This window comes from Sinocyclocheilus anshuiensis, unplaced genomic scaffold (genome assembly GCF_001515605.1).
Source record: "Sinocyclocheilus anshuiensis isolate Anshui unplaced genomic scaffold, SAMN03320099.WGS_v1.1 scaffold1423, whole genome shotgun sequence".
Taxonomy (NCBI): domain Eukaryota; kingdom Metazoa; phylum Chordata; class Actinopteri; order Cypriniformes; family Cyprinidae; genus Sinocyclocheilus; species Sinocyclocheilus anshuiensis.
The window spans coordinates 92,414-102,060 of record NW_015536552.1 but is presented as its reverse complement, the minus strand read 5'-3'; the positions used below and the strand labels follow the sequence as shown (position 1 = coordinate 102,060).

Genomic DNA, 9,647 nt, shown 5'->3' with positions numbered 1-9,647 from the left:
GAGCCCGGTCTCATGAAAATGCGTATAAATAGTACGCCAAATAAAAACGAAAACTCATGGTATTGATACGCAAAAATGGACTTTGGCGTGTATATGCTACGCGATGGGTAGGTTTAGGGTTGTGGGGTAGAGGCGTGAAAACTGCGTATCATATGTACGCCAACAAATTTCGTATCATATGCACGCGAAAACTGCGTATTATATGCACGCCAAACACATGCGTATCATATGCACGCCAAAGTCCATTTTTGCGCATCAATACCACGAGTTTTTATTTGGCGTAGGCTACTATTTATACGCACTTTCATGAGATCGGGTTGAATAAACATTAAATTGTTCACTTAACTGAGTAGTTCAAAAACACAGATTCATTCAGGAACCAAATAAGCAAACGTCTTTATAAATGTTGCATTATTCAATCATGTTTCATTGTTCGTTCATTTATTAATGGCATTGTGTTGGCCAGAGATGTGTTAAGGTTGATTGTGTTTTGACTTTGTTCAGAATCATTTTTCTTTGCATTTTATTTTTTGCAAAGTGTGTGACATTCCAGGGCCATTTAAAATTAACAATAGAAAGTGAAGGTGATTAAAAATAGTGAAAAATGTGCACCACTTACTTCCCCGGTTTGGATGGGTTGTAGTTTTTGTACCATTCTGGCCGGAAGGACTCATACATGCACCAGAGGTTCCAGTCAAACGCATGAGCAGCAGGAATATACTCAACAACCTCCAGTGTGTCAAAAAGCACTTTGTCGAACACCGGTGACAGCACTACTGTCCTGTCTGCTTTGATTCTTGAAAGTAGTGGCTCTGCCCTAGAACAATACGGCAGTCAAATGTATATTTAGGAAAGATATTAAGTCCCTCTTATTATCATACTCAGACTGTGGTAGTATTTACCATTCCTTATGAACTTCAATGTGTGCATCCAGAATGGCTACCACCTGACCTGTGGCCGCTTCCCAGCCTGAGATTCGGGCCTTGGCAAGACCCATCTGCCTTTTGTGTCTCACTTTCTTGATTAAGCCAGGCTTGTCTTTATTAAATAGATCAATATATTCATCTAGAGCCAATTGCAGATCCTCTGTCAAGAAATTAACGATATGTAATAGAATAAATAGTTATATTAAACGATTAATATATTGAGTATAACAACTTATATTTAATAAAATAATTTTATGAATTAATTCATGCACACTGTAAATATTTTTCTTAATGAGTACTTTTGTCTTATGAATCTTTCTATATTCCCATTAATTATGTTTATTTTTTTTCTTTATATATAAAGAAAAATATCAGATTGATGTTGGACACATGAAAAACAGTTTAGAAAAAAAAAACAGTTCAAAATCTGAAAGTCTAATATTTAAAAAAGAAAATATCTAGGGCTAAACTAACCATTTGAGCTATAGTCGTCTACCAGGATGATCTCCTTTAGCAGATGAGCAGGAGTTTTGTCAGTGATGCTGTGGATTGCCCTTTTAATGACTACACACACACATATATATATATATATATATATATATATACATACAGTATATCAAAGGAGGAATAAATTACATATATTAAGGCGAGACACTGCAGGTGAATAAGGTAAAAAAAATTACTAATAGTTATCGCCTTACTTACCCAGCTGATTGATTACATTGATAATTGCAAACACTTTTTGCATTACTAAATGTTAGGTTTTCTAAAAAGTTTTCTAAAATGTTAGGTTTAGATATGCAAACGAGTCATTATTTAATGAAATATGCGCTCATTTGCATACATTTCTAGTACAAAAATCGTAAACACTGGATGATGTTAGTTTGAAAATTCAAATTTTTGTTGAATTTATTTTGAAATATTAGAGTTAAAGGTTTTTACAGAGGGAATTTTGGGTATCTCATTTTTGTCACTCCATAATTCAGAAAATGCTTAGAACGGACAGAAAACACTATATTTTCACAATTTTGGGGGGATTAAAATGTTGTATATAATCAAGCAAATTATATATGAACAAATCCCTCTTTAAAAACCTTCAGGATATAGACAGGAATAAAAATGTAAAGTTTGGTGTGTGTAAGTCCTACTGAAGTGGAGATTTATGGCTCAGTGTAGGAGAAAAAAAACTCATTTTGAGAAAACGGCCTTTAAAAACATGCATTGTAATTGAAATCTAAGTTTGGTGTGTGTAAGTGCTACTGAAGTGGAGATTTATGGCTCAGTGTAGGAGAAAAAAAACTCATTTTGAGAAAACGGCCTTTAAAAACATGCATTGTAATTGAAATCTATTGGCACAAATAGATAAAGTGCTATAAAATAAATACTTAACAGTGTCTTTTGGATGTTTTCTTTCCACTAGTCTGAAAAAACACTTAATAGAAAATCAAATAGCCCAAAATCTCAAACTTGACAGGTGCATGAAAATTGTTTTTGCCTTCAGTGTCTCCCCTTAAAATAGAAAATATATATCAAACTAGAAAACAGTTGTAAAGCAGTTACCTGATGTCTCGAGTATCGGGGATTGTTCTGTTCAGTGGTAATCTGTTACTGAGGAACACATTGTATCCGAACTCTTGAAACTGCCTCTCTGCTTCCATCTGCTCCTCTTCTGTGAGTTCAGCTCCCCATGAACTGAAGAGAGGTGATTTTGGATACAACTTCTTAACCTCAGTTTTCTTTGTACTTTTCTGTTCCACAACAGCCTCTTTGACTTGATTTTTGACTTCTATTAATTTGGCTGAAAATTAAAGTATGTAAATTGAGATAATGATAAACTTCAAAATGTTCTCAAAATGAATGTAATGAGCACAAACTCACCTATTTTATAAACTTGATTTTCAATGATCTTCAGTCTTCCAAGAACCTCCAGATATTCTATCCTTTTTAACCTGTTGTCATTATTCCTCTCCTGTCTGATAAATGACATGTTCACGAGACTGTAAACTACGACAACAATAACTAACAAACACAGGACTCTTGCAGCAATCTTCATTTTCACAATGTCTTTGTGGCCATGATTTACAAGAAAAAAACAAAGAAGGTATACCAATGCCTGTACATAAAGCGGACTGTCAACAAAGGTGTACTTTGATTTACACAAGACACCTCTGATATGAGATATAGGAGTGGTTAAAGTATTGCTGGTTTGGTCAGAAGTCAAAGTTCTTAAGAACCTATTAGTGTCTAACATATGATACAGGAAGTGATATATATATATATACATATAATGTTATACTATAATAAACCAATTGGAGTTGGTAAGATTATTTAATGTTTAAAAAAAAAAAAAAAAAAGTCTCTTATGCTAACCAAAGCTGAATTTATTTGATCAAAAATACAGTAAAAACAACAATACTGTAAAATATGATTACAATTTCAAACAAGTTTTGTATTTAAATATATTTTAAAATGTAATTTACGCCTGTGACGCAAAACTATTTTTTTAACGATCATTACTCCAGTCTTCAGTGTCACATGATCCTCCAGAAATAATTTCAATATGCTGATTTAGTTTTCAAGAAGCATTTATTATCAAAGTTGAAAACCGTTGTTGTTTTTTTGCAGAAACCATGGTACATTTTTTTTTTCATAATTCTTTGATGAATAGAAAGTTCAGAATAACAGTATTTGTTAGAAAGCCTATAAAGGCTTTGAAAAATTACTTTTTTTGTAGTAATACAAATACCTTACTGTCACTTTTGATCCATTTTAATGTATCTTTGCTGAATAAGTTATTTTCTTTAAATTTTTTTTTGTAAAATGTACTTTAAAAAAAAATATTTTTGTAAAAAAATATATTTTTAAATAAGAAAAGTTGATTGTAGCAACACAAAACAAAACTCTTGAATTAAATAATATATTGAATATGACCTTCACCTTAGAATGACATTAGCAAACAAAGTCATGTGATCAATACTAATTTCTACTGAATATGTAAATCACCTATAACTTAGCATACAAGACCACAAGTCATTTTAAAGGCACTGAATATTAAATATAAATTATTGTGTCTACGTTGTTCACAAAACGTTTAACATTTAAAAAAATCAGATCTGTCCCATCTGTAATTTTTTTCTATGTCGGGCAAATGTAAGAAAATGCATTGCACGCGGAAGAGGAAAAAAAACGTGCAAAAGCTATAGGTTGAATATCTTTATTTATGTACAGAAAAAGTAAAACTAGACAACACGTGAGGACCAGCAGAGGTCTGACTGAACACAGGAGCCACTGCCTCTTGTTTAATAGCTGACTGTTTTGGCAGCCTTGGTCTCTCCGAGCTCAGCATCCAGGTAGCGGTAACGGCGATGGCGACGCAAGGTTTCAATGGCCTTCTGCTCAATGGAGGAAGGTGTAATGCCCAAATCCTCCAGTCCTGGGAGGTCAGGGTACTTCATGTCCGTTGTGTGGAACTATAAATGAGGGTTTCAACCTTATTTGTTACGTTCTTGATGATATACTAAATGTATAATTTTGTAATGCTCTGAAACACATACCCGGTCGACTTTATCACAGGTCGTCCAGGGCTCGAAAGGGTTCATCTCAAAAAATCTTGCGATGAGGCTAAAACCAGAGAACACAAAGGGAATATATGTGGCTGCCAAAGTAGGTAAACTTCTGTAAATTTTCAGGTTAAAGGTGAAGGTTGTATGATTTTTATCAAACTACATTCTCTTAATCCATGGCATAAAGTCATGGCATTAAATGTTGCATTCCTCAGAATTTCTTGTTTTGTTTCCCAATACAAATATCTAAACTTTCTTAAATCAAGATAAATTTACTTCAGACACAAACTAAACATGTGAAGTCTTGTTTTCTGAAGAATTGAACAAAGTTAACTGAGTTTATGCTTAAAACAAGAACAAACATTTGTCAATGGGGTATAAAAAACTTGTTTTCCCTTTGAATTTAGTTGATTTTCCAATTTGGCAGGTACGTGTTCTAGTTTTAATAAGCATATAAACACTTCATTTTTATACATTTCTAATAAAACAAGACTTCTTATTTTATGTAATTTCGCTTCTTAAGTAAATGTAAAAGTTGTGTGATCAGAAGGTACAGTAATAGATATGCCATATTCTAGTGGTTGTATTCAAGCCATTTTTTATGGTAAATTAAATTAAGTAATGGAGATCTGTTGTAAGTTGTACTTTCAAACTCTGAAGTGTTGCTAACTCAAGACATTTACATTTAGAGGCCATATTAAAGTATATTATATAGTTCCAGTTTATTCCTTAAATTTTCTTTACTTGGGCTTAAAAACTCTTATAATTTACCTTCATAAAACCTGCAGAAACCTGTGACACTAGTGGCATACTTCACCTTTAAGATAAGTAATGTAAATTGATTTTTTAGGAAATGCTTACTGATAGAGAGGGCGAGGTATGGGGTAAGCCAAATATGGCCTGTGGGACAGAGCATATATGTACTCCACCAAGTCATGCAGTAGATACCGGTTGGGCCTGTGTAGCAAGAGATTCATATTGTTTCAGACACAAGAAACCATAGATTGAAAAGTGTGAATTTTCCTAAATTAGAAGACAGTGAAGGAGAAATTGGACCGGTTCTTACCCAACTAAAGCATATGTTTTCCCATTAGCATCGGGGTCTTTGATGGCATTAACGATGGCTTTGGCCACATCCACCACATTTGCTTTAAAAAGCAAAATATTGCATCTTTAATCTGAAATAATCAGAGACCATGACCATGAATATTTACATAAGATCTTGTGTTCAGACTGGTTGATACTCACATGAACAGGCTGTTTGAAGGTCTTCTTGCCAATTGCAATAAGAGGAACAGCTTTACCAAACCAACGCATGTCTAAACAACAACAATTACAGGAAATATCAATTTAACAAACAGGTGAACTGTCCCTTTAAGACAGACCAAATTCTACTTCTGTCATCACAAAATAACAAGGCATATTTTTAATAGTTACAATCAGTAACTGATTTCAGGATATAATCAGACACCTACTAGCAAAGTGGTTCAAGAATCTATCCTCTCTTCCGAAGCACTCAGAGGGTTTCATAATGATGGCATCAGGGAACTCTTCCCGCACCACTGCCTCACCTACAGCCTGCAAGAGTTAAACACATGACCAGTTATGACACAACAACTGTGCAATTATCCACTTTACATTTGTAAATGCATTATTATTGACTTTAGAAAAGTTTACCTACATCATTGGCTATTGGCACACCCATGGTTTTAATTAAGCATATGACCACATTATTAAACCCTTACCTTATTCCTTAGGTACTTGGAAGGGCTGCGGATATCTGCATTAAGGTGGGACATATGTATGAACTTTTTGATTCCGGCTTCACGAGCTGCCCTTGCGATCTGCTGGGGCATGGAGACGAAGACATCTTCAAACTTGTAGTTCCTTTAAAAAGGGGAAAAAGACAGCATGTTTTATAGAAATATAATCTATTTGAATACATCTACAAACCACCTTGTGGTATCCAAGTTAGAATTTTGTTTAGTTTAGGAAGAATTTTGTTCATTAGACAGGTTGAGGATCATTTGAGATATAGTAAAGCTCTGATGTTTTGGCACAGTAATTTGAAACAAAATCAAAACTGAAATTACAAAATTACTTGTGCGTGATTATCAAATTGCAAAGGTTGCTGTTTAATTAAATAAATATATGTGCTGCATGTGTTCGAGTGAAGCATGGCAGTGTGTTCCTACACATGAACAGCTCATCAATAAAAGTTTAATGTTTGAAAATGAAGAAATTAAGACAGCCATAAAATGATCAAATAAAGTACAATTATTATAATAATATATTTTATTAAATATTTGATTGTTTTTGTTTACAGTGAATTATTACAATAGTAATATTTCTTGTTTTGTTTTTAGTAATTTTTACATTTTATTTATTTATTTTAAAATATTTATATTATTATCATCATTATTGTATTATTATCATTATTATTATATAGCCATATTGATATATATTCACAAAACTCTGGCCAAATCATTCAGCCTTACACACAAGCACAGTAAACATTGAATTTCTTTTAATTGTATTTTTAAAATCCCTACTTTCTAGTACCTGGTCTCCCACTCTCTTCCCACAAGGTTGATCACCACGTTGGAGTAGGGCTGGACGATATGGCCAAAATTTATATCACGATATATTTCTTAATTTCGGTCGATACGATATAATTCCGATATCGATATGAACACTATTAAAAAAGCCTCATAAAAACGGCCAAGAACGGCCACAACAGATGTCTGTGCATACAAACTTATGAAAAATTTATTTGCCAACTCTATGAAACCTACTCCTATAAAACTATATAATATTTTAGGAAAAAAATGGCACAAATAAATAAATGTTCACCTTTTATTGGTATTTAGCCTTCATACAAACAAGAAATGTGAAATCACTGTCAAATAAATCTCATGTAAACAAAGCAGCTCCGCTCATGAACGGTACTTTATCAGATAAAAATGCCATCTAAACTATTCTGAAGACAGTCGGTTCCCTTCAGAGATACATTCATATAAAACACCCGCGACGCATTTTGATTTTGAAACGTGCAGTGCTCATGTTTATTCAACGAAGTCAAACGCCACAAATAAATCAATGTATGGGAAACACTGGTAATGTATATCGAAATATCGGAAATGTGTTTAAAAATCATATCACCGTTATTGAAAAAAATTATATCGCGATATATATTGATATTGAATTATTGTCCAGCCCTATGTTGGAGTGAGAAATTGCTCTTTTGATCGATTCCTTATCTCTTGCATCCCATTCCTGTAAAAGCATCCTAACGCATTTGATTAGTTTAGGCCACTTTCATTAGAGAGGAAACTCTTCCTCTGGATATAACACAAATGGTGGTGAGTCCATTTACCATAAAGATGATCTGGCCCAGATCACCCATAGGTCTGAGGTACATGAGATGGTACTGGTCACATCGGTGAGGAATCACGATCTGGGAGCCCATACGTCCTAAAACAAACACGTACAACTTTTCAAACCAATGAAACAGCAATGGATGGCTTGTAAGTGAATGAGGCTCATTTTGGTTTTTACAATGAATAATATCATGACTCACCGAGTCGGCTGACAACATATCTCCCCAGGAAGCCAGTGGCTCCGAACACTGTCGCAGCTACTCCACTGGAGGATGAGCGGCCTCCTTTTCCTCTGGGCACCATGGCATGATGGATCTTCCTGTGCTGAACGGTCACAGGACCAGCCGCCAGCAACACTGGAGAGCAGGTGCCTGATGACAGAAGAAATAAAAACAAAATATGTCTATTTAAATAATTCAAGTACACTGACAAAACTGTATCTTAACCCTCTAAAGCCTGCTGTATAATATTTGACACATGAATTTCTAAGGCCTCTAAATGATCAACAGTCGAAACTTAGCTGAAAAATCTGTTCTACATGCCTTCTACAACAATGACTTCAATGTGATATGAAAAGTTTTTTTTTGATTTTATTTTACAAAAAGTATTTAATAAAAAAAAAAAAATTCTGGCTTTTCATTATTCAGGCTTTACAGGGTTAATAGGGCAGTGCGAGTTTCAGAATAACAATACTTAGCATAACCTTATTACATGATAAAGGTTGCAGAACGTATAAAGGAATTAGAAAATAATAAAAGAAGCGTTCTGGGTGCGCTTGTGATGTCTATAAATTCTCTCTAGGTATGTTTTGAGACAGTCTCCGATTATGCTGCACCGCACAGCGCACACAATTACTGCATTAGGTTGAAAATACATAAAAAATTAAAATCTTACAGTAAAAACGCCCGTGTTTATAGTTTTAAATGACATAGTAGCATATTTCTGACAACAGTAATATATTGCAACTGTACCAGTGCACAAATGAGGCCTGATGTCTTCAGCCGGGGTCACAAAACACAAGACAACGACTTTCTTTAAACATCATCTAATCGCTATATTATTCGTTCTGTTAACAGCCTCAACCATAATAGTGTTTATATACAGTCCCACTGTGTGCATTGTAAACTAATCTAACTGTGAACTCACCTGAAAGCTTAGGAAGGACACCCGCAGGACGGCAAATCACAGTGACAACCGCCATGACTCTGGCCGTCAGCACGAAGAACGGAAGCTAGGGAGGGTCAAACTCAAACCGAAAAACGCCAAAGCTGAATTTTAGGGACGGTACGGTAAGAACTTATAGAAAGATATTTTTTTCTTGTATAATTTTAAGTACGTCGAAGTAGCAAAAACTAAGCTATAAATATATTATAAAAACAAAACAGAAAGCGTCGGGTTCGGACGATAGCCTATATAAAGGATTTTCTCCACTCTTTGCACTAACATTACGAGTTGTTTACATCAGAGGTAACGTTAAACTTATCAAATCAACATATAAAATATGTAAAAGTTATTTTTTGTACTTATTTTATTGTTTAAATGCAGTATATCCGCTACACAGCAGAAAAACACAAGTTATTATCCAACTTTTCCAAAATACTTAAAAAATCGCTATAGTTTTAGTAGCTACATTATAATAACATCGAGTTTTAATATGAATGTAGTAATGAATAAAAATCCCCTTGATAAACTTATAAAGTACATTTTGGGCTAAATAAATTATATTGAATAAATAAGTCAAGCTCAAACCAAGTTTTGCATTAAAAAAAAATCACATT

General features: G+C 33.9%; 2 protein-coding genes across 2 annotated transcripts in view; both read right to left on the bottom strand.

Moving 5' to 3' along the window:
* The window catches only part of LOC107701167 (probable polypeptide N-acetylgalactosaminyltransferase 8), a 6,167-nt gene extending 3,188 nt beyond the window's left edge, over positions 1 to 2,979 (bottom strand). The window contains exons 1-6 of the mRNA XM_016503138.1: positions 2,805 to 2,979; positions 2,487 to 2,724; positions 2,344 to 2,347; positions 1,401 to 1,518; positions 903 to 1,086; positions 620 to 817 (exon numbers count right to left, since the gene is read on the bottom strand). Of these exons, the coding sequence (XP_016358624.1) occupies positions 620 to 817; positions 903 to 1,086; positions 1,401 to 1,518; positions 2,344 to 2,347; positions 2,487 to 2,724; positions 2,805 to 2,979 (917 nt within the window). The remainder of the gene's footprint in view (positions 1 to 619; positions 818 to 902; positions 1,087 to 1,400; positions 1,519 to 2,343; positions 2,348 to 2,486; positions 2,725 to 2,804) is intronic.
* Positions 2,980 to 4,073: 1,094 nt separating this feature from the next.
* LOC107701244 (NADH dehydrogenase [ubiquinone] 1 alpha subcomplex subunit 9, mitochondrial-like) lies at positions 4,074 to 9,099 on the bottom strand. Its single transcript, XM_016503210.1, has 12 exons — positions 9,016 to 9,099; positions 8,070 to 8,240; positions 7,866 to 7,963; positions 7,712 to 7,765; positions 7,052 to 7,089; positions 6,235 to 6,376; positions 5,965 to 6,067; positions 5,738 to 5,808; positions 5,556 to 5,647; positions 5,351 to 5,446; positions 4,481 to 4,547; positions 4,074 to 4,396 (listed from the first exon to the last, which is right to left on the bottom strand). Exons 1-12 carry the CDS (start codon positions 9,068 to 9,070, stop codon positions 4,226 to 4,228), a joined length of 1,158 nt encoding a protein of 385 aa, XP_016358696.1. The 5' UTR covers positions 9,071 to 9,099; the 3' UTR covers positions 4,074 to 4,225.
* Positions 9,100 to 9,647: the final 548 nt, after the last annotated feature.